The 26,758-nt window shown below is 36.2% G+C and overlaps 1 protein-coding gene across 5 annotated transcripts in view; it reads right to left on the minus strand.

The window, feature by feature from the left end:
- Positions 1-26,758, minus strand: part of LOC121737338 (diuretic hormone receptor) — an 87,040-nt gene that overhangs the window by 17,048 nt on the left and 43,234 nt on the right. For all 5 annotated transcript variants that reach the window (XM_042128997.1, XM_042128996.1, XM_042128998.1 and 2 more), the window contains exon 8: positions 6,025-6,191. In XM_042128997.1, the coding sequence (XP_041984931.1) occupies positions 6,025-6,191 (167 nt within the window). The remainder of the gene's footprint in view (positions 1-6,024; positions 6,192-26,758) is intronic.

Consider the following 26,758-nt stretch of genomic DNA (forward strand, 5'->3'; position numbering starts at 1 on the left):
TGTTAGACGCTCAGGCTTCTAATATTCCATTCAACTGAATAAAAGCTTATAAAATGATGTGGAGGAAAATAAAATTAAAGTTTTATAAAGCGCATGCAATTATAAAATAAATTATGCGAGACTCCTGTTGAAAAAATACGAGTGACATTTTTACCTCACATAAACAGAGTGTGGCAAAACAGAGTGATAATACTTTAGTGTGCGTGCGTGTAGCTGCGTTATAATACAGAGTTAACTGTGAAAGTGGCAGCGGTAAAAGAGTAAGTTTTCAATTCCATGTTTCTATGAGAAATGCTTCAACATTACGTTTTTTGTATTTTGAGTTTGCCTATACAATAATTACTAAGAGAGATACAACTTTTTCAGCGCATCTACTTTCACAGCGAACTCTCAGGCCCCTTACACACTGCGATGCAGTCGCGATGCTGTTGCGATGCAGCATCGATGCAGTCGCAAATGGTCCACCTTTTGCACACTTGCGCTACTTTGAGCATCGATACAGTCGCGATACAGTAGCGATGCTGTCGCGACGCAAAAGCAAAATCAATGCAAAAATCTATGGTGTCGCGCGTGTGTATCGATGCTAACGCGCAACTGTATCGATACTAACGCGCGACAGCATCGATACAAAAATTGCTGGTGTCGCGATGCAGTCGCGCGTTTCAAAAACGCGCGACTGCATTGCTGTTAAAAGTCGCAGTGTGTAAGAGGCCTAAAGGCCCTAGACTATTATGATTATCACTTTGTTTTGTATGTTATTAGTTTATTACCTACAGGCTACAGTAATACATGCAGCATGCCGACATACTATGATTTCTCATACAGAATACTCGCAGTGGTAGAGAATACTGATAATGTAGTGATTGTATTGAATAAATATCGAAGAACAGTAATATTTCTACGAGCTTCGATAGATTGAATATTTGTTTCAACTCCGTATTGGAATTAATTTAAGGTACCGCGGAGATCTAAAAGTACTACCTATTTGCAATAAAATTGTGTGAATAAAAAGATAAAGGTCATACTAAAATTTAATTTTAATCTTATATCCTTAAACGAGCAATTCTTGTATATATACATGTAATTGGAACTTTAGAATCGGCTCCAACGATTTTCATGAAATTTAGTATATAGGGGGTTTCGGGGGCGATAAATCGATCTAGCTAGGAATCATTTTTAGAAAATGTCATTTTATTCGTGTTTTATCGAATACCGAGCGAAGCTCGGTCAAATAGCTAGTTATTTGTGAAAAGAGCATTTTTGGCGTCTAATCTAATATTTGCGAAACAATACACTACAATAGTTTCAGATATGTTTTTGCCGAATCAAATACTAGAGGTATTAAAAAGGATTGCGTTGCTATAGGGTGAATATTTATTTCGTTCAAGAAATTGCAGAATCAGTAATTCTAAACAAAAGCAGTTTTCTTGATAAAAAGAATAACAGTTTTATACTAAAGCGCCTTAGCACTTTAGTATAAAGCTAGCATTTTTTCCAACAAGAAAAATTGCGGTTATACAATAAGTCGCTTTTCAGGAGCAGACATATTCTACGAAATCTCGAAACAGAATAGATAGATATTCTAGTTTTGGGCGTAATAATAATTATTGCAATTATATACCATGTTATCTTGTCTTTGTTTTAAGTACGAAAGCTAGTCAACATAATATTTGAAGCACCAAAGTTTCTCAGACCGCTCCTTAAATTTTATATGCACAGCGTGCCAGAATTGCATTATGCCACGTACTAAAATGCGATGCTGAAAACTAAGATTGTGCTGCATTTAAAAATGTTATATTATATCTATACTAATATTATAAATGCAAAAGTTTGTCTGTCTGTCTGTTACCTCTTCACGCCCAAACCGCTGAACTGATACTGCTGTTTCGTATAGAGATACTTTGAGTGTCCGGAAAGGACATAGGTTACTTTTTATCCCGGAAACATGTACGGTTCCCGCGCGAAGAAACAAATTATAGGAACTAGGCACTCATAAATTGGCATCGACTAGTTAAACACTATATAATTCTTATGACGCGGTGTTTGTTGCCAAACTCCTAAACGACTGGACCGATTTCGTTTAAATTTTGTGTGCTTATTCTATGGGTCTCAGATTCGCCAATATCTTTTATTCATCCTCAATTAACGCAGCCGCCGCAACGCAGTGTTGTGGCCAGGCCACAACACTGCGTTGCGGCGTCGCATCGCAAAAACAACATCGTACAGAAATGCGATACGATGTCGGAGCGCAAAATTTCATTGGAAATAAGTCACTGTCGCATCGGATATTTCCACGATGCGTTCTGCGGCGTCGTAGATTTTTACGATGCGACACCGCAACGCAGTGTTGTGGCCTGGCCCTTAGATCTGTATGACATACAATGTCTTCATAGTACCTTTTAAAATTATTATAACTATGCTCAAGCATTTCCCACACCGTATAGCCAAACAACGTTTGCCGGAGCTAGTTCTACTATTTTTATCACCTAATACTGGACAAGAAAAACGACTCAGCGTAGTGAAAAATGGTTATTTCCTGCCGTCCGTCCCATGTGATTACACTTGCCGAGGAAAGTGTATTACTGTTGTAATATGAGCTTTAATACATTGCATTAAAGATACTCTCTTTAATCTTGGTAAACTGATTAAAATAGATTGCAACTTATAAGAAAGAAAAGTAACTTAGTAAAACTATGGACTTCCTTGAAAGTTTTTAATGTCGGGCTGTTTATTGTTGAGTAAATATAATACTGATTTTCATAATCTTTATATCTTTTTTATTTTACGTACATTGATTTTGGGATAGCGTAGCTACCTAAAACTTGGCCCACTTATTAAAAGGGAATGATCCTCAAATCAAGTTCTAAGTTCTCTAATAATCTACACTAAAGGCCATCCCTCGAGCAAACGACCTTAATCATTTTGACGCGTTGCCGAGACCGCACCAAAATCCATTTTTTTTACTTATCTTAGTTTAAAATTGATCTAAAAAAAATTAAAACGGTCTATCTATTGTTGTGTGTTTCAAATAAACGTAATTTGTAAATACTAATGAGATGCTGAAAGTGTGCTTCAATTTTTACCGACTTCCAAAAAGGAGGAGGTTATACGTTCGGTTGTATGTATCTTTTTTTTTTTTTTTTGTATGTTCAACGATAACTCAGCCATTTGTGATCTGATTTTCAAAATTATTTTGGTGTTGTATAGGGTTTAAATCGAATTTGGTACCATGTTCACAAAAGTGGTGATCTGATGTTGGGATCCTGGAGGAATCGAGGGGACTCCTTGAAATTTGTATGGAAACATATAGTGATTTCAATTTTTTCTGAAGCATTCGAGGTAAATGCTACCAAAAAGTAAGATTTCGCACCAGGTTATAGCTTGGATCCGAAGGTACCCGACAGAACTTTTGAATCCTTATAGATACAGGTTCGGGTATTTCGGCGTTGTTTTAACGACTGAAAGCATAAGCCAACACATCAATTTATTTGATCATCATCATAAAAATCATAATTATGCCATGGGTCATCACATTATGACCCAATTATTGATGCTTTTCGTGATATTTTGCATCCAAGCAGATGTTTTTGATGATTATTTCGCTGTTTGTGGACCGATTTTCAAAATTCTTGTGTTGTTGTATAGGATATAATCTTGATTTTGTATAATAATTACGAAAGTGGTGAGCTGATGATGGGATCTATGAGCAATCGAGGGAAATCCTTGAAATTTATCAAAAGACTCATAGTGGTTAAAATGTTGTTTCTAGTAACTTAAACATATGTTACGAATAAGAGAAAGTTCATACGAAGGTGTCTCCTGGTCCAAAGGCACTGAACAGAACTCCTGAACCTTTAAAGATAAATGTTTTTAAATTGCAGCATCGCTTAGATAACTGCAAGCATTTACCACAATTTCGCTTACAGTAACATAATGTGAATAGTTAACATTCGTAGTGGCTATTTACGCATAAAGCCTTATCTTGTAGATAACTAAAAAGAGTGAAATTATTATTTTTAACAAAAAATTGAAACCGACTTCCAAGGTAAAAACAATAATAATATGAACTAAAAAGTATTAAATAACTCTTACTCTATAATAGTGCCTTTTTCAGAATTCGTCTAAATCTCAACTATTTCTGTACATACTACAGTCTTCATTACTTTGAAGTCGGTACCAGTCCCAAAAGCTTCAGATATTCTGACATTGACTGAACTCACGATAAAATTAGCTGGTACCGACTTTAAATAATGAAGACTGTAGTATGTACAGAAATAGTTGAGATTTAGACGAATTCTGAAAAAGGCACTATTACAGAGTAAGAGTTATTTAATACTTTTTAGTTCATATTATTATTGTTTTTACCTTGGAAGTCGGTTTTAATTTTTTGTTAAAAATAATATAAATTGGTATTACTTATGCTGTTGTATTAATTATGCTGATAATATCATGAGTGTAATAAACAAAAATAGAAAATTTAAAACGGGTAAGGAATGTTGATATACTGAAGATTATTGCTGTATTTTTATTATAACTTTGTAGCTTTCAAATTATGAGTTTATAAGGCTCTAAATACGGTAAATTACGGCATCTCCGTAGGGGAAGGGACTTAAGGTGCCAGTTGGCAGCTAGCGACACGAAGCTAGCGACACTTATTCATAGAAATAGGTACATACAAACCAGTAGTGTCGCTGCGACACGTCGTCTGCGGTTGCTTCATATCGCCCGCTGCCAACCGGCACCTTTAAGCGTAGGGCATAGAGCTTGTACTCGGGGTGGTGTGGGGACACCGCCGCCCATTGCAACGAGTCCTAGAGAGCGAGCCGTGATGCGCAAGGTGTTCCTGCGCATCGCGGCCTCCCGTGTAGCGAGGTGGATGATCGCTGGTAGAGTTGCGATAGGTTATATCGTACCCGCAACTCTGCCGCGATGAGAGCACCATGGGGTTTTAGTGGGTATACAGGAGTACCACATACCCGGGCCGATATCCCCAATTTGCCGGGGATGCGTAAAGCATTTCCCCATATTAAAAAAAAGGGCATAGAGCTTATTTCGGATAACCTCGCTTTAACAAAACTGTCTCTATCTAGATGATAGACTGTACTCAACATTCTAGTCAGTCTCTCTTTAAGGTTTAACATTGTAACTTTCTACAGTGAAAGCCACGTAACACACATTTTTATAGAATTGTTGCATTATAAAGTTCTGTGCTTCACAAGGTTCTGACTTTAATAAAATATTTTTTAGTTAAAATAGATTTTATGTGGAAGGTTTCAAATAGTATTATCTGGTGATAATCCTTAAATGTATAAACTAAAAGCCTGTTTCACCACTTCCTGATAAGTGCCGGATAGGCTATCCCCACTTATAAACTTGACAGATAGAGTATGGAGAATCTGTCAAAAAAGTTGTGGATAGCCTATCCGTCATTTTATCAGGTAGTGGTGAAACAGACCCTAAAACTTGTTAGTGACGAACTATCACATCTAGACCCACGATATTATGTAGATCTATCTAGAGATCAATCGTTCTGAAAACATTGTTCTATACAGGGTGTAACAAAACTAAGTGATAATATTTTAGTTGGGTGTGTACGTGTTCCTTGTAGAGAGTTCACTGTGAAAGTAGCAGCGCTGAAAGACTAATTTTTTTTCACTTGGGTATGGGGAAACTCGTGACACTGGGACGCCTGCCCATACAAAAGTGAAAAAAATATTGGTCTTTCAGCGCTGCTACTTTCACAATGAACTCTCTACAAGGAACACATACACACCCTAAAGTATTATCACTTATACTGTACTCGGCGAAACACGGCGGTAGCAGTCATTGAATCTTTATAAAGCGCGATTGACAATTGACTAGGAACATCTGACACTTCATTGTCAATCGCGGTTTATAAAGAAAATGACAAGTTTTTTGACAGGGAGTCAATGACCGCTACCGCCGTATTTCGCCGAGTACAGTATAGTTTTGTTACAGCCTGTATAAAAATATTTTATTTTTTAAATCTTCTAGTAAGCTTACCTAATACTCTCAGTCCGGGATCTCGGAGACCAGTCCTTAGAGTAGCTGGCTCCGCGCCGCCGGCCTCCGCCCACCGTCCGCCCGGTCTTCCACCGCTCCACGTGGTAGCGGATGGCGTGACGGACCTCCGTGTTCATGAAGCAATAGAACAGAGCCACTGTGAAACCCTGGAGGTGAGAAAAGGAGGTTTAATATTAGTATAAAATGGGTGAGTAATCTTTGATCATATTCTGATGTTTATGAATGCGAAAGTACTAGCGGCCAGGTCGCGGCGGCCATCGAAAGTATGGTGTGGCCGCTTGTCAGCGTGCGGCCAGGTGCGCGTGGTCTATGGTGGTTTCATATTAAGGTATCTATCTCGATGGCCGCTTGGCCGCTAGTGCGCGCCCGGGCTCAGACTGATGGGTTTGTTTGAATTTTTTTAACAGCTCCATCGTGGGTATCGCAAACACAATAGATTTTCGATTGTTATGCGGCAGCCGGTTGCCGCTTGGGGATTGATGGTTCTATCAACTAAGATCTTCATTAGTGAATATAATTCAAGAGGAAATATTACGCAGAGGGCGCTCCTAGCACATACAGTAAATAATCCTAACAAAATCCGACATGACTTTTTGTTTACTGTTTATTTTTTATTTTATTTGACCATTTATTTCAGGCATCTAGGCCCATAATACAAATACCTTACAGACTAACATACATATTCATATTATAATAAATACCTTAGGGACTAAAATACATATTATTATTATATACTTAAAAACTACACTTTGTCACGTGTTGACGGCTACGTGACGCGCTTCGTTCCGGAGTCTCCCCCGGAACCTCCGGTAGACCACATCCATCAGCCAGAATCGAAAGAAGATTCGTCGGTACTCTCACTGTTTCTGCTGGTGCTGCCTCTAGCATGAAGAAATTCACGGCGTCGCGTACTATGTTAGTTTAAAATTACAACTAAACGTTTAAAATCATGAATGAGGCCCAAACCCTTTTCCCTTCCCTACCCTCTCCTATTTCCTTCCCTACCCTCCCCTATTCCCTTCCCTGCCCTCCCCTATTACCCTATTCCCTCTTAAAAGGCCGGCAACGCACCTGCAGCTCTTCTGAAGCTGCGAGTGTCCATGGGCGACGGAAGTTGCTTTCCATCAGGTGACCTGTTTGCTCGTATGCCCCCTTATTTCATAAAAAAATGATCTAGATTAAGATTTACGCGTTAAAAACATTTTCTAACTGAGATCAAAGTATTTCTTTGAAATTCGTTTGAATAAGATATGATACATTAAAAATTTACTAATCCCAGCTTACTCCAAATACTCTCGGGGGGCAAAAATTTAAAGCCCGTTTAAATAATTCATAACTTAAATAAGTTAGTTTCAAATTAGCCGAATAATAATTTCCCTCAAGATAAAGTGAGATTTAGACTCTCCAGGGCATTACTAATACTACAGTTTAATTACGAACAAATATTTTCTTCTTATTATATAAAATTTTCGTGTCACAATGTTAGTTACCGTACTCCGCCGAAACGGCTTTACTGATTTTTACCAAATTTTATATGCATATTCAGTAGGTCTGAGAATCGGCTACTGGCTACTTTTTATATTGATAAGTGCACATTTTGTTGAATAAATAATAGTAAATTATTACAACTCGAGACTGACGGTGACCATTGTTTGTGCGACTGCCATGCCGACGGGATAGCGATGGACGTTGCCATGGTGCCATACTTATTTAGTCACTTCAATAAAAAATATGAGTGAAATACTTTATATGGCAAAACAACATTGGCCGGGACAGCTAGTAATATTATAATTTTTGAGTTACGATAATAATAGCGTCCGGAATCCGGGCCGTCGACACGATAAGGGATAAATTAACTGTATTTAACTGTAATTAATATTTAGTATACATTTCGCAATTATCTGGTTGAATCTGCTATTTTAATAAATGACTAGCAAACTCATTGAATGAAACCATTTAATTTACTTGAGCAGTTTGTTTTTACATTAAACGTTACCACGTAATGAATTATCCTTTAGTCAATCAAATGGTTTCATTCAATAAACGCGCTATAGTCATTTAATCAAATATCAGCTTCAACTAGATAACTGTGACATTATGTAACAAATATATTACATTGCTACTTAAAATTACTCAGTGTTTATTCATTGTATACAAATATAAGTGCAGTTAATTAAAATATTCGTTCAAAAAATTTCCATGAGAAATACGATTCTTGAAAATCCTACGATTTATAGATCAAGTCATGTTTGATTTTCCCTGAATACAAGATATTAAAAGGGTATCTAAAGGTGATTGTTAGACTGCATCGTAAATTGAGCACCGTCAATTTCCGAAAATTGAAAAGAAAAATAAAATCTTAAAAGATATGGATCAAAACTTCGTGATGAAAAATTTTACAAACTAGTTGATGTTCGAAACTCAGTTGCACCAACATTCGTTTATCACGGGGTACCGTACATTTTTCCGGATAAAAGTATCCTCCCTTTAACTAGGGATTCTAAGCATCTCCATTCCAAATTGCAGTAAAATCGGTTCAGCGGCTTGGGCGTAAACAGGTAACAGACGGACAGACACACTTTAGAATTTATGATATTATTATAGATTTCCATTCTTTTGAAGTTTATCAAAAGGAGATACTGAATCTTGAATATAATGCTGACTTAATATAATAAGACATGCTCCTATCGACGAGATTTGATTTGTGTTTAGAAGCATTTAAATTTTTTAGAAGCATATTTTGTAGGCAGAGAGCATTCGTAAGGATTTGGCAACAAAATCTTAACAAATATAATACATGATATATTTTTATGGTCATGTATAAAGTTTTTACAGATTGTTCTATTGGCTTATAAATTACTAGCGACCCGCCCCGGCTTCGCACGGGTATAAAATAAATTATGGCCTAAGTCACTGAAAAATTGCTGAAAATCGATTCAGTAGTTTGATTTTAAATAATTTATATTCATTACTACCCGTGCCCCGTGGCCCGCATTGGTCGGTACTGCCGCAAAAGCTACTTACGTCCCGCAATTTTTAAATCTGTAATATCTTCGAAAATATTCATTTAAAATTTAAATCGTAATAATTATGCTGTAAAGGGCCATAATCAATAATGTATTTAAAGTATTTAATTGAATAAGCATTATTGCCGTATTGGTTAAAATCGCTTCGAAAATTAGCCATTATTTGAAGTTAAAAGTAAATGACAAAAAATATGTTATTGTGGGATATATCCATAAGATACGTGGGAGAGCCATGCTTCGGCACGAATGGGCCGGCTCGACCGGAGAAATACCACATTCTCACAGAAAACCGGCGTGAAACAGCGCTTACGCTGTGTTTCGCCGAGTGAGTTTACCGGAGGCCTAATCCCCTACCCTATTCCCTTCCCTACCCTCCCCTATTCCCTTCCCTTCCCTTCCCATCCCTGCCCTCCCCTATTACCCTATTCACTCTTAAAAGGCCGGTAACGCACCTGCAGCTCTTCTGATGCTGCGAGTGTCCATGGGCGACGGAAGTTGCTTTCCATCAGGTGACCCGTTTGCTCGTTTGCCCCCTTATTTCATAAAAAAAAATACCATCGCGGAGTTTTCTGTAGACCTTTTTAAATGTGTACAATGCGCACCCCTGCATTGGTACTTGTACTATTATCTATTCTGTGGCATTGGTAGCGCCCACTTCGAAACGGGCGTAAATCGCAATATTTTAATTTCGCCATAACTTCTAAACCAAACGTCCAATTACAATCATTCAAAAAGCAAGTATAATCTACATAAACTGTACTTAGTGATGAAATTATTTAATTTGATAAGGATTATTAGCATGAGTAAAATAAATGCGTTTAAATGTAGTCCAAAAAAATTCAAGATTTTTAAATAAAAAAATGGTTTTTGTGCCTCACTTGACATAGATAGGTATATTGTGTCGCGGACATTTTTGTAGATATTTATAAGATCTACTTTTACTTAGAACATTGTATAGTTCTATCTTTTATAGTTTAGGCAGCGTATGCAAAATAAGTAAATTTTCTGGTTGTTTCCGAAAAACTGAAATATCTTACGGAACCCTATATTCTCCAAAATAAAAAGTAGCTTATGTTACTCGTAAATAATGTAGCTTTCGAATAGTGAAAGAATTTTTAAAATCGGTCCAGTAGTTTTTGAGCCTATTCATTACAATTAAACAAACAAACAAACAAAGTTTACCTCTTTATAATATTAGTATAGATAACTAGCTAAAAGCGAGCTTTGTGAGAGCTCGCGTCGTTTTTCTGCGTGGTAATATATTTTTTAATATTTTCTATAAATAGTTACCAAACCTTGACTGACCGATGATAACACATCTACACATTAATATAAATTACTATGTTAAAGCACAAATCATTAGGCGTGGTAGTTTTTCCGTAAATTGTACCACAATGTGCTCACAGCTCAGGTTATGGGATATATGTATTACTAGGGCTCGCTTCGCTCGCCCTGATAATCTTCGGGGTCGTTTTCTTGAGTGAAATGACGCTAACTGCACGCAGAAACGAATATTAATTACATAACTGTAATTAAATGAAGAATCCGGGAGTTGACAGTATGTTTAAAATTTTAAAATAGTTATTAAATTTTATAGAATTATTTATAAAAACTCTAAAACAATACAAAAACGAAAAAATAATTATTGATTTATTTTATTTTACATTGAAAAAAATAGGATTTATTAACTGTAAGTTACATGATTGGAAACGCCAATCTGAAGCAGTGACGTCATCGTTCAGTGTCAAACAAAATTGACAAGTTGTTAGATTAAACCATAGTATCTCAATGGGTTAAACACTTACTCACTTTTGCTCTGTCTACGCTTGTTTTGTTTCATGAACGATGACGTCACACGTGATCACGTGACCATAATGCCACGTTTTTGTGACATATATTGAATTCAGTATTTAAAATAATTTTTAACTCATTCTAGGGCATAATAATGAATAAAATATTAATTTACAGGTATTATATAAACAACTGAAGCGCTTAAAACTATTTTTAAAAAGTTTTCAACTCCCCTATTTGACATAAGCCCCATACATTATCTGTCAAACTCTTATTAAATTTAAGTTTCACGTTTATGAGTGTGGCAATAAGTGCCGAATACACACATTTTTATAATCACAATTTATAATAAAATATACAATTGTTTATATGCGACAAATTCAAAATTCATCGCTTCAAATATAACTCAAATATAAAACGACCAGATAACGCCCGCAACTCCGTTGCGCCAAAATTCGTTTATCGCGCGGGAACCGTACCTTTTCCAGGATGAAAACTATCCTATGTCCTTACCCGGGACTCAAAGTATCTCCATACCAAATTTCAGCAAAATCTATTCAGCCGACAGACAAACAGACCCATTTTCACATGAACATGATAAACAGACACACTTTCACATGAATATTATGATATTAGTATCGACTAGGATTAGGAATCTACGTCCTGCTAACGGTTATTTTGCGATTAATTTCTTTTTTTTTTTAATTTACTTATTTCCAAGAAATTTGTTACAAGGTGGTACACAGTTTTTTGTGGTACAAAATTTCTGCCTCTCAGGCGTGGAAATAGTATCAGTTTTGAAAATTTTTAATCGTAATCGTAAATATAATAGATTTATCCAATTAGTATATGAAAAAATCTTCGCTCCGAATATAACGCAAATATAATAAGACAGCAAGTTTCGGTAACTTGTTAAAACAAAGTCGGTAAGAAAACTTCCCCTGTATTGACTTAGCGACAAAGCCCGACCTCAATCCGGGCTTTGATGAATTCTTGATGTGCACTCCCATTGTGTAGGAGATGACTCGACCGAGACTTTGAATAATTAATAACTTTATTTAACAAAAATCCACCGGCTCCTTGACTATAAATAGAATTAAACATTATTAATCTTAATAACTTTTTAAACAAAAATCCACCGGCTCCTCGACTATAAATATAATTAAACTTTGATTAACCGTGTTATATTTGGTTATTAAAAATAGTAACTAAAGTAATAGTAATTAAAAATAGTTTATGCTCATCACCAAATAAAAAAAAGTTTGCAGACTTTGAACATCACATTTAATACTGCCTCCCTGACTGACGAGCATTCGCGTGTAATGAACATTATAGATTCCAATTAGAGCATTCCATAGCAAGTTGACTTTACTGTTACGTAGCATTAATAATAGCTCCCACACCGGTTTCGGTGACGGTGCCCGGCTTCATTGAAACCAGGCCTGGCGAGAGATCAGGCGCAGGACCGACTTTTTACATGCCCATCCGACGCATGGATTATCTTGTCAGACAATCAGGTGATCAGCCTGCATTGTTCTAACCAAACTTGGAAATAACATGTTTCCACCGAACCCACGACCTCTGAGTTAAGAGCCGCGCTCTATACCACTAGTGACTAGACCATGGAGGCGTCGTAGCATTGATGTTACAAGTTGTAATATATCTTGATATTACGTTGAATCATTTCAAGGTGCGCTTGTAATGCTCGGTTCTCCTCCCTCACTGATGTAATGCTCGATTCTGTAACATTACACTACAAGCGAATAAATCCTCCCGGAGCACCTTTCTTAAAAACCAAAGGGGACTCTGTATGAGTTACGCTACGGATAATAAAAAATGTACGTTATACTGTCTAGTATAATAGTTATGCTTTTCATCGGGCACGGAAAAAATGTAGCAAATAGCAATACGTGAGAGAGCCACGCTTCGGCACGAATGGGCCGGCTCGACCGGAGAAATACCACGTTCTCACAGAAAACCGGCGTGAAACAGCGCTTGCGCTGTGTTTCGCCGAGTGAGTGAGTTTACCGGAGGCCCAATCCCCTACCCTATTCCCTTCCCTATCCTCCCCTATTCCCTTCCCTTCCCATCCCTACCCTCCCCTATTACCCTATTCCCTCTTAAAAGGCCGGCAACGCACCTGCAGCTCTTCTAATGCTGCGAGTGTCCATGGGCGCGGAAGTTGCTTTCCATCAGGTGACCCGTTTGCTCGTTTGCCCCCTTATTTCATTAAAATAAAAAAGTGACAGACCCTTGACAGGCCTATACAAAGAAATGGCATTGTCCTTTTTTTTTTCCCTTCCCTTCAATAAACTCAAAATATCTTCGCTTATCGCAGGGACTACAGGGAAAGTAATATTTGACAACGGTAAAAAGTAACACGCAAATGTATGGGCATCTGTCATAAGTCGTAACTCAGACCCGAAACTTATTTGAATTGGGCACTTCCTGTTCCTCGCTCTCCCATGTTTTCCCCACTTTTTTTCCCATGATTTCCCATTTCTCACTTTCATTTCCTTGGCCGGCGAGTTGCAAGTGACACTTCGAACTTCAAAACTTGATTTGGAGTTGAAATTAGTCCGTAATAAATTGAAATGTTTGTCGCGTATTGTGCGCAATCTTTGCAAAAGTTTGAGCTACGTACCTAATGAATGTTTTGTGATGTCCGAATTCGATTAAAATTTGAAAGACAGCTTGATTGAAGAGTTATGTAGTTCCGGTCTCTAAGAGATCGCATTACCTCAATTCCAAAACGATAACCTTGCACACAACCGAAGTCGTGTACGCATCACAATAAGATTCATTTTAGCTTATCATAAAATTGTAGTTTCGAGGGGCGGATCTTCTCTATGTTATTTTTCATGTGTTTTTTTAAATATCTTTAGAAATAAAAATTAAGAAACAAAATTGTTCGGTTCAAACCTTTTTAATATAGATCACAAACAATTTATTCAAATAAAATGCACGTTATCCTAGTTAATGCTTATATTTGAATGATAAAGATTTTTGTCGGAGTTGAGTTTGTAAATTAATTACAGCCAAAGTATTACGTTTTACTAAAATGTTTATGATTTAAACCCTTTTATAAATATTTTGCTTTATATCTCATATTTTTTACATTTCATTATTATAATATTTGCACTATTACCGGGAGTCAATAAATAATAAAATGGGGTTGGTCCTCGCTTTAACAATTGCTGTAACATTTTTTGAAGCGCTTGAAAAACATGACTTACGAATTAGCCCGGCCGCACATTGACCGAAATTTCTGATCAGAAACAGTTGAACGTCCGCGCTGTCTGTTACATTTTGTACTGATACCGAGTGAGCTCGAACTCGCCGGAAGGATATTTCGGAAGGAAGGATATAGTGTGCGGGGTGGCGGTCCGGCGAAATTCAACTGTTTCTGATCAGAATTCGGACAATGTGCGGCCGGGCTTAATTATAACTAGCTATTTAAGCTTCTTAAATATTTGAGCCTTAATTATATTTAAGGTTTCAATTTACGGATGTAAGTCATGCTCTGGCGATCTGCCACAAAAAGTTTAAGCTATGTTAAAAGCTTCAGAATGGAACTTTTTACACCAAGGAAGGGACGTTAAATTGGCAAGGCATAACATTTTACTATCTGCAAAAGAGCATATTGATAACGCACCTGCAGCTCTTCTTCCTCTTGCTCAACCTGCAGCTCTGCTAAGGTTGCGAGTGTCCAGGGGCGACGGTAATTCCGTAAACACTCTTAAGAGAATTTACGGCGGATGCATAGATTTTTGTCTTTGCCTTGTAAAATATCGCTCGTTTGCACCTCCATAGTACGAGTAGTTCAAAGTTAGTGAGAAAGGGAACACAATTACAAGTTATATATGAACTTCGTGTCGGGGATATGTTACAGACTGTTTTGATTGTGCAGCGAGTGCCGACTAACTTTGTTATTTATTCGTTAGTTCTATTCTTGTCACTTCCATAACATTACTTTTTATTCGTTGTCTCTGGCTTTGAGGAAATATAGACCAGCAAGTGAAGGGATGTTTGGGGCAGACTCGAAGCGTCGCGACGCGTTTTATGCCTACACTTAATTATTCATCTCTATAGTTCTATAATTTAAGTACACATTTCTGCTACTAACTTACTAATAGATAATTATCACTCATAATGCCACTCAATGATGTAGGTATCATAGACGCCACTAGCACTATTTTACAAATAACTATTATTTAATGGCGAATTGCCAAATTATATTTATATGACATTGACGGATGAGTGTAGCATACTATGCTGACGCGGACGAAGTCGCGGGCAACGGCTAGTAGAAAATAAATTCTTGCAATATTGTTTTCTAAAGTGTTTTATTAATTTATAAAATAAAAATAACGCCTTCAAGAAATATTAGCAACAAAGTTATTTTTAAAGCTGTTGATTAAATTTTTGGTCACTGAAAAGTGTCTTGCACTACATGATACTGGTTCAGAATAATATTCTACAAATTATATTTAAATATTGACAAAATATGTAAAGTAAGATTAATTTTCACGTAGAGCTACACAAATTCGCAGGTATTCAGGCACGAGGCACTACTAAGAACCTATGGTTTCATCCATGAGATAGTAAGTTATGTCGTATCCTTCTGGGATCCAGGTCAAATTGTTGTTGTTCAGAAGTCAGGTGAACAATACGGCGGTGTGATAAATGTTTTATTCCAGTTAACCCGGTATTGCTAGAGTCAGTTTATTTTCTCACTTTTGCCATCAGATTCTGGTAGACCTAGGTATACTTAGTTTTATTTTTATTTTAATGAAATCGATGCATTACCCGTTTACAGTTTTATTAGAATAACTAGCTGTTGCCCGCGACTTCGTCCGCGTGGACTTCAGTTTATAGCGCGCGGTGTCAAAAAAATTGGTGTCAAAAGCTTTTTCGAAACCCTGGTACCCCTTAAATCAAAATACCCAAAACAGCCGTGTAGTGTGCACATAATATGTTTTTTTTTATTAAACTTTTTTATATCAAGTTTTTTTTTTTTTTTTTTTTTTTTATAATTTATTGTTTTAAGCAGGGGTTTTTTCCCAACGGAAAATATCACCCCCATGATACATAAATTATTACAGTTCAAACAATACAAAATCAACACAAAGAGAAAAGAAAAAAGAAAAAAATAAAGATACAAAAACAAGACATGCTAACGCCGACTTACACAATATTTAAAAAGTTTATAAAGACCTCTGGCAGCTATAGAATTTGGAGAAGACAAAACTGTATTACAGAAACCTACTTGAAAATTATAATTAAATACATAAAAATAATCCTGTCTCTCGGCCTCGGCCCGGACACACTCCATCAGAACGTGATATACGTCCTCCACAACGTTACACTCCTCACAGTTGGGACTAGGCGTCTTCCTCATAAGGAAACCAAAAGCGTTCAATGGAATATGTCCAGACCTAAGCCGAAAGGCAGTGATGACCTCCTCTCGATTCAATTTTATGTTCTCGAACCAAGGGGATCTGCACAACGTATGCTGGATAGTTCTGTACCAGATTCCCTTGGATCGAGACCTCTCATCAAAGTATTCACTCCATACAATCTTACACATCTTTTTAACTTCATGCATAAACTCATTATCATAACCCAAACAATCCAAGGAGACCCCATCATCGATCGCCTGTTTAGCTAACAGGTCGACTCGCTCGTTACCGTCAATGCCGATATGCGCGGGGACCCACTGCAACACAACGCGCCTTCCGCGCCTCTGTAAGTCCAGCATTAACTGTATAATTTGATAAGCAATCGGTGTTCCTCGAGACGTCGAGGTACACCGAGCTATGTGATAAAGCGCACTTTTCGAGTCAGACAAAATAACTACGTGACTGACATCGAGAGAATTTATATATAATAGGGCCCTATGTATTGCAATGAGTTCGGCGCGCATAACGGAGATATTAACATTAACACTGAATCGGCGATTTATGTTGGTCTGGGGATCCAAAAATGCAGAACCGCTTCGATTTGACTCCTTAGATCCATCAGTAAATATTTTATAATAATTATAGTACAATTTATGTAAATATTCCTCACAACTCTGTTTGAGACATGAAGCTGTATAGTTGCGTTTGCCTTTATCTATATGTGGTAAATCACAATTAATTTCAAGATCTACGTTACTAATCCATGTATCTAAAGAAAAGAGACCCGATAAAACGTTATTACTCGTATGCACATTTAGATTACAAAATTTCCTATGAATTTCGACTAATAAAGGAAGTTTTTTTCGTCGCCAATACGAATTATTGCTAACCTGCTCGAGAGTACCTAAGAGTCTAAAACTTTCATTATCGTTATACCTACATTTTAACCAATATTTTCCCGCTAAATAGTTTCTTCTAACAAATAACGGAGGGATAAATAATTCATTTTCCATTACATGGATTGGAGTTGATTTAATAAAATTACCTAATAAACGTAAGCATTGATTTTGTAACTTATCTATTTTATATAGGTTAGTTTTAGAAGTATTCGCATAAAATATCGACCCGTAGTCGATTCTACTTCTAATCAGAGCAAAATAAAGACGTCGCAAGTGGGACGGATGGACCCCCCAATTAGATCCCCTTAAGATTTGTAAACAGCTGATTAATTTTTGTATTCTGATTACGGTTTCATTGATGTGTTTAGTCCACTTTAAAGAGCTATCCAACCAAATACCTAGATACTTAACCGCTGGTTCCATTTTTAAAATATTGTCATCAATTTTAACTTTAATAACTTTTTCTTTGTATCCTTTATTAAAAAGACATAATTTAGTTTTAGTACTCGATAACTCCAGACCCACTTGTGATAAGAAGCTACGTAATTTATCAATAGCGAGTTGTAATTTTTGTGAGATCTCACCAATGTTATTACCAGTGTAATATATAATAAAATCATCGGCGTACTGGGACATAAAAACTGAAATAATAAACCTACATATCTTGTATGTTGCCAAATTAAATAGTAAAGGCGATAAGGGGTCCCCTTGCGCTAAGCCTAAGTCTGTGCATCGTGAAATAATTATATTTAATAACTCAATTTTTAAATTCCTGCAACTGAGGAAATTCCATAAATATAAACAAAATTTTGAACCCAATCCAAGGTCATCTAGTATTCTAAGTAGGGAGGAAATGTTCACATTATTATAGGCACTCTTTATGTCGACAAAACAGGCCGCTGTAAATTTATTTTCCGAAAAACCAGTTAAAATTCTATAAACTAAACTGCTTATATTCTCGTAACAAGAAAATCCTTTTCTAAACCCTGTCACACATTGAGCCAAAAAACCATTTTTCTCACAATACCACTCGATACGAACTTTTAAAATAATATGAAATAACTTACATAGGCAGGACATCAAAGCAATAGGCCTCAAGGACGAAACTGAATTAGGATCTTGATCAGGTTTAGAAATAGGTATAATATTAATATCCCTCCACTGATAAGGTACAAAGCTATTAGCGTAAAACATGTTATATAATTTTAATAAGATTAGTTTACCATTACTAGGCAGGTGATTAATCATTAAGTAGGAGATATTATCACTTCCTGGGGCCGTACTTTTTGAGGGAATACAGTGTGTTAACTCTGACATCGAAAAAGGTGTATCGAGAATGTCATTGCTAGAAAAAAAATTAGGAACATCCGGGGAGACATAGTCGGGAGTTAAATTATAAAGCAACTCTCTTGCTAACTTCTCATTACATTGAAGTCTAACTTGTTTGTAGCCCTTTACCCATTTCATTCTAGACCAAACAGTATGAACCGAAGAAGAGTGATCTAAGGACGAACAAAAACTTTTAAAATTATCAAATTTTGCCCTACGTATTAATTTTTGAGCTACATGGATTTTTTCTTTTAAAATATCAGAGTTTTGAGGGGTAGGATTCCGACGAAATTTTGAAAGTGCTAAACGACGTTCTGCTACAGCTTTGGATAATGTACTATTCCAGTAGGGGCGCGGAGTAAACTTATTTGTGGAAACAGAATTTAACTTAATGTAAGGGATATGTAGATCGGCAGCTTTATTAACGATCTCAACAAAGCGATTATAATTGCACTGCAAATCAGAAGAAATTTTAAAATTATCGAATAATTTTTCTAAACATAATGTATAGGAAGGCCAATCAGCTTTTTTGAAATTCCTTTTAGAGGATGGCACATAATTAACTGCAGCAGTGATACAAACTTGAATAATTCTATGATCACTACCTAGTGTTTCGTTCATTACGTCATAGTTTAATTTAAGTGCTAGATCCGAAGAAGCAAAAGTAATATCAGGTGAATACTGTTGTAAGGAGCCATTCACCAACTTGACCCTCGTGGGTTTTGAACTATTTAACGATACAAAATTAGATTCCGTTAGGGCATCAAAAATATCTATTCCCCTTCTGTCCACTTTATTGGACCAGTTGGTGTGGTGGCCATTAAAATCCCCGATTATTAAAGTTTTAGTCGAAAACATATCAAATAAGTTTTCCCATTGTGATTTTTGAATTAGTACTGATGGTGGGCAATAGACCGCAATAATATTTTTGATTGAATCGATATTAAATAACTCAATGTGAACAACCTGAATACTAGAATTTAAAAATGTAAGATTACAGAGTTTAGCCTGCACTGACGAATGAACAAACATCGCAACACCCCCTCGCGAATCATCTCGATCAGACCTATAAATTGTATAATCTTTTACCTTTAAAAAACTCCCCGGTGTCAGCCATGACTCGGATATAGCAGCAACGTGGATCTTTTCCTGTATTAAAATATTTTCAAAACTACACAACTTCGGTCTCAAACTCTGTGCATTCCAATGAATAATTCTAAATTCAACATTTTTATGATTATGTACCATTAAAGTATTCTATAATAAATTTCAACAACGGCCACTCTGATACATTTTCAACTAAGACTAATATTAACCACTGAACACAAATCTTTAACATGCTTTTAAATTTATCAGAAAATGCCAAATCTCTTAAAAATAAAATTTCTTTCAATCTTTCAAGTAACTCAGAAAATTTAACAGATTTTTCGTTTAATTTAGCGTCTTTATTTTCTTCCGGCATGGTATCTTGCTGACACTGTTCAACATCCAGCTCACGATAACTATTTGTACCATCGAAACGTACTTCTTTTTTCGGTTTTTGTTGGATTCGCCGCTTCGGTCTAGACTGATGAACATCGGCTTTAACTGACACAACTTGAGCAAAAGTCGGTGACTTTTGTGACTGAGATTGAGAAATATCCTCAAAAGATTGAAACAGGGGCGGGAAAAGAGCATTATTATCAGGCTGGGGGAAGTCATACAAGTTTTCCTGGTCCAGATGTACTTCAGAATTATTACTATTATCTTGAACTGGAGAATTCGAAGTATACACAGAGCACGCCTTTCTGTATGTGCAATTGAAATCCGACATTATCTCACGAATCTTTTTTTCTTTAATGTATAGAGGGCAGCTTTTACTTAAAGCCATATGATTACCCTGGCAGTTGACACAAACAAAATATTGTTTATCACAATTAGCATGGAACTGACCACATTTAGGACAGACGATTCGTGTAGATGGGCATTTAGAAACAACGTGGCCAAAGCGCCAGCATCTCGAGCACTGTGATACGGGAAATATAAATTTTTCAACTTTAACCTTCAGATAGTCGTTAATTAATACATAAGCGGGTAAAAAACCACCCTTAAAACGTAGCCTGACAGATTCGCTGGGGATCCATTCTCCTTCATCGTTTTTTCTTCTTAGGCGTAACGCGGAAACTAAAACTGCTCGCTCGTCCGTGGAAATACAATTAATAATCTCATCTTCCTTCAAGTCTAGGTCTATATTCCTGATAATTCCATAGGAGTGACTGACATTAAAAGCTTCATTAAATTTCCATCCCATGTTAATCAACACATCGCAATTAACCATTTTTTCCATGTGTACTATGCTTTCAAATTCCAAACGTATTTTATAAGGTGTCAAATATTTTATTCTCTTAATTTCTTTAATATCTAAATCTTTAAACAACTTAGCTAGGGCAAATTGTTTTGGAAGTTTTTCTTTGCAAGATATGTAGACCTCCAGTTTATCTTGTTTCGACTTTTTCTTCTCTTGTACTTCCCATTCTCCCTCATCTTCTTTCTCATCAGCCCATAACTCTTGAAAAACTCTCTTACTAGCTTCTTTAGGCGTTATTTCACTTTCAGTCATATTCTCCTCCACATTTTTCATATACATCTTATCTTCTTCCATACTAATATCTTCTGTAATCTCAACACTTCTACTAGAATCGATAATTTCTCCTTCAATTAATTTTTTACACTCCTTTTCTTTAATAAGCTGATTCAAATATGAACTTAAACTTTTATCCTTCGTGGAGGCATCCTCATCAACGCAACCTTCATTATCTTGCATTATGACATAACGCAAAAACTAAGCGATAAGACAATGTTATCTACGCGACGACACCGGCCGGCACGGCCAGGCCGCGGTGCGCGAGGCGATCGGCAGTAACTAGTAAACAACCTACGGATTGTGAAACTGATAAGGGATCGGAGCGCACACGTCTAACTCGCACGCTGACCGTCGCGAGACTCCCTTATATCAAGCTTATTTAGCGTTACAACTTACACAACTTAGCTGCATAATGCATTACACAACTTTAGCTTTGCCCAATACCCATAAACTATTTAGTATATTTTATTATTGGTAGACTGTTGTTTCTGATATCTATGTTGGTAAGTGAGTTATTTAATAACATGTATAACAATCGAAAGAATCAAAACTTAACTCAGCATGGTATCACCTCTTATAGAAATACATATGGCGCCATCTGTTCCAGTTTTTGGAACTAACTTAATTTGAACAAATTTACGCATAAACACCCCCTTACAACCCCTTTTTCCAGTAAGAAGTAGCCTATGTCCTTTCTCAGGCTTTAGACTATCTGTGTACAAAATTTCATTACAATCGGTTCAGTAGTTTTGGCGCTGTTGTTTTTGAATTTGATATCTAAGTTAGGTAGGTGAGTTATTAGTTAGGTAGGTGAGTTATTAGTTAGTGACGTGTATAACAATCGAAAGAATCGAAAAAAATCTAATATAACATGGTACCACCTCTTATAGAAATACGCATGAGCAAGCAATAGCGCGATCTAGGGGACTCTTGGCGCCATCTGTTTTGCATTTTTGGAACTAACTTAACTTGACCAAATTTACGCATTTTCACCCCCTTACAACCCCTTTTTCCAGTTAAAAAGTAGCCTATGTCCTTTCTCAGGCTTTAGACTATCTGTGTACAAAATTTCATTACAATGGGTTCAGTAGTTTTGGCGCTGTTGTTTTTGAATTTGATATCTAAGTTAGGTAGGTGAGTTATTAGTTAGTAACGTGTATAACAATCGAAAGAATCGAAAAAAACCCAGTACAACATGGTACCACCTCTTATAGAAATACGCATGAGCAAGCAATAGCGCGATCTAGGGGACTCTTGGCGCCATCTGTTTTGCATTTTTGGAACTAACTTAATTTTACCAAATTTACGCATTTTCACCCCCTTACAACCCCTTTTTCAAGTTAAAAAGTAGCCTATGTCCTTTCTGAGGCTTTAGACTATCTGTGTACAAAATTTCATTACAATCGGTTCAGTGGTTTTGGCGTGAAAGCGAGACAGACAAACAGACAGACAGAGATACTTTCGCATTTATAATATTAGTATAGATTATTAAATCTGGTAAGTACTAATACCTGCTGATAAGTAGTTTGGCATGGTTTGTACCAGCGCAACGTTACTATTGCATATTTTTAGATTAAAAAGTAGTTATTGTAAGATAATAATAATTGTAGTAGTCAGACATACGATATCGCGGACTTTTACGTTGATATTAATGTCCTCTATAAGACTATAGTACATCACTTTGCGATAAGTAAGTATAGTCTATAATTTATAAAGCATAAGCAAGAAGGAATATTTTGGTAGATTTTTCACACAATTATTAACACTTAATACGGTTCCCTTTTTTCTCTCATTAAATATAGCCTATATTCAGCAGAAATAGTGTGGATTAAAAAATATGCATTAATACTTCCATCGTGCATCGGCATCGTGGGTATCGCAGACACAATAGATCTTCAGTTGTTATGCTGGCAGCCGGCTGCAGCTATTGGAGATTTATAGTTAAAGAAATTAATTAATTATAATAGCAATCAAAAATAATAGTCATTCAAAACTTATTTTAAAAAGTTCTAAAAATATTACTTTCGTAGTCATAACTTTTAAAGCTTTTTTGAAATTAGGATTATAATAATGAAGCACGATAGTCTATATCAAATCAATAAAGCAGCACCCGGCTGTCGCATAACTATTGAAAATCTATTGTGTCTGCGATTCCCACGATCGAGGTAATATTTACGTGGACTCTCCGGGCGAGTCTGTGGCACTGATAATTAAATCTCTCCCCTACCGCACGCACACCCGCGCATCGCGCCTTGACGCCCAATTCGCAACGTGCAGCAGAAATCGTAATATTTTAATTTCGCCATAACATTAAAACCAAACGTCCAATTTTAATCATTCAAAGACCAAATATTATCTACATTAACTGTACTTAGTGATGAAATAATTTATTTTGATAAGGGTCAATAGCATGATTTAAATAAACGCATTTAAATATAGTCCAAAAAAATTCTAGATTTTTTAATAAAAAAATGGTTATTGTGCCTCACTCAACATAGATAGGTATAGTGTGTCGCGGACTTTTTTGTAGATATTTAAAAGATCTATAATTACTTAGAACATTTATGCCTCTATCTTTTATAGTTTAGGCAGCGTACGCAAAATAAGTAACTTTTCTGGTTGATTTTTTAAACCTTGCGTCCGAAAATCCCAAATATCTTACGGAACCTTATATTTTTCCAAAATAAAAATTAGCCTATGTTCAGCAGAAATAATGCAGGATTCCAATGGTAAAAGAATTTTTCAAATCGGTCCAGTAGTTTCGGAGCCTATTCGACTCAAACAAACAAACAAACAAAAAATCAAATCTTTCCTCTTTATAATAGTAGTGTAGATGTAAACCGGCCTTTATTTAATTTTTAAATACCTATTTTAATTTCTTTTAACTGTCGAGGTTTTGTTAATTACTGGTACAATAAAAACGAATGCTTAATTTCATAACAATAAAAGCAATTGAAATAATAATTGCTTGGCACTTTTATCTGTGCGCTTTTGAAAATTATTCATGGAAATATTGTAAGAGGAACATCAAAAGGCAGAAGCGTCCCTTGATAGGAATCACTTAGGAGATAAGTAAGCCCTTTGTTCCTTTATATTACATATATATTGTAATTTGTAACAGATAAGTTTAATCATATATTTATTACGGTATGTTTAAATTAAGGAAGATATGAGAATTTTGCGTATGGCATAATTCGAAATTCGGCACGGATAAAGTTGATAGGAGGAAGAACTGGAATAAGCTGATATTTTTAATAATGCTGAGAAATCATGTATATTCAGAGAAATTGATTCCTAGGCAGATGGTGGACCTACATAATTTGGTCGCGTTACTCAAACCTAGCCGTCAGATTACAATGTATTGTATTAATAATATTACACTGTAGTGCTCCCAGTGATAATGCGCATACTTAGAAATTTTCGTAATTTTTCGGCAACGGTCGTATTTCCCGAGCGTCGGAAGACGTCGCTGCAAGCGCTGTTTTAAACTTAACTTTAAGAAAAACAGCGCTTTGCAGCGACGTAGAGGCGCCTGACGTTGCTTGGACTTTACCATGGTAACGCCGCGATGGCTTCCCGGTGAGTTATAGCACTTATTGACAGACCGCTATATGATATTTATTTCTATTTCCTTTGAACAAGGTGCAAAATGCAAGTTTCATAGATTCGGGTGTTTTCGTGATTACGACAATTAGTAGCGAAGATCTCCAGGCGCATTCGTTGGGAGTACTGTAATTAACATTGAATTGACATAAGCCGACCACATGACGTAATCATAATATTAATACGCGAACGAAAAACTTTGTAACCCTTTTTACGAAAAATGGGGAAACGTAGGTGCATGAAATTTTGCACAGTTATAGTTTATATGGTGAAGGAGTGCATCGAACTAATATTATTTTGAAATTATGCTTTTATCATACATTTTTTTAACAAATAAAACATTACACACACTACAACACACACACATGAGAAATGACAGATTTTTGAGTGACAAACTTATACAAACGAATTATACTCTTTTATTTATGGTTGAAGTCTGTTGACAACAAGTTGACAAATTGAAAATGGATTATAGTTTTTTTTATTGCATCTAAGATACTATTAGACAATGCTTACACGGCCAGTCTGAGATCAGCTAAATCCCAGAGACAAGAGTTGAAAAAAATGATAAAGTCAATATTTTTTACAAAATATAGGTAGTAGTCCTGAATCCTGATGTCGTTGACACTAAGGTCGAATTTCGACCATTGGGCGATCTCTAGTATTAATAAACTTAACAACGCCTTATATCACAAATTCACTTACACACACTACAGTTTTATAAAAATGTAGCCACTCCGTCATTTCCCTATTTTTTTTATCTACCCAAGAAAAAGAAGCCGTATTTAGGATTAATTTTATTTAACCCACCACATGAGAAATCTGATTTCTACACCATGATAACTAGACACATGTCGGAAGCCTATACAAGCTTAATCTGAGACGCTGGAGCTACTCCCGAAATCCCCTCTTCCCCTCCCCAACTATATTCGTTGATTCAAAATTCAGGAAATGCAAGTGTCATTTTACCCCAAATTTCTCTGCGGCCATGTTTTTTTATCGAGCCTCGTTGCTTACCTCCATTGCTTACTTTGTTTTCAATGCCTTCTGATAAATTCTAACAAGATTTTTATCTCGAGGGGATTAGAAATCGCGTAGGAGTTATATTATCTACACGTGTACCTCCACCTTTATAGATTTAACTAAGAAATACGTTGCGCCAAAATAAGTTTTTAGTTTATCGCGCAGCTGTAACCGTACATTTTTCCGCAATAATAATAATAATATCTATGGACGCTTAACACCACGTCAGTCTGACCCCTTGCTAAGTACCTGAAGGACTTATGTTACAGGTACCAGACAACGCTATTACGCTAGGTATAGTACGCTAGGTAAGTATATTTAATACTTTTAAGCTATACGTATATTTAAGATTTTTATTAAATATGATACACATATTTAATACACATCCATGACCCAGAAACTATGAAAACTTTTTGTTCCATCGGCGGGATTCGAACCCGAGACCCCCGGCTAGAGCTACCTGCAACAGCCCACCAACTGAGCCACTGCAGAGGTCGTCAAATAAAATGTAGCCTTTGCCTTTTCTGGGATTCAAAGTGTTTTATACCAAATTGCAGCAAAATTGGTTCAGCAGTTTGGGCGTGAAGAGGTAACAGACAGACACACTTTCGCATTTATAATATTAAGTATGGATTTCATCAGAACTTTTACAATCTACATGTGTATTGCCACCTTTATAGATCAATTTTACACGTCTTTTATTTTACTCGTTTTCATGTTAATATTTAATTCAGTAACGTCTACAATACCTTAGGCTGTCTTCACATTAAGTCGACTTAATGTGAAGGCAGCCTAATGCTTGTGTTAAAATGCCCGAACAAATTGTGTTGTAAAATGATGTAAGCTCGTATGAAAAATGTCGTTGAGACCTACACGAGGTTTTTATTCTATAGAAATTGGAATATGTTATGTTATGTAAATACAAACAATATATTATGTAAGAATGACGTACTCAATAGGGAATTTGACAGAGGTCGGAGCAGAGGGCGCTAGTTAACTCTATAATAATCATAAAGT

Source organism: Aricia agestis, chromosome 20 (genome assembly GCF_905147365.1).
Source record: "Aricia agestis chromosome 20, ilAriAges1.1, whole genome shotgun sequence".
Lineage (NCBI taxonomy): Eukaryota > Metazoa > Arthropoda > Insecta > Lepidoptera > Lycaenidae > Aricia > Aricia agestis.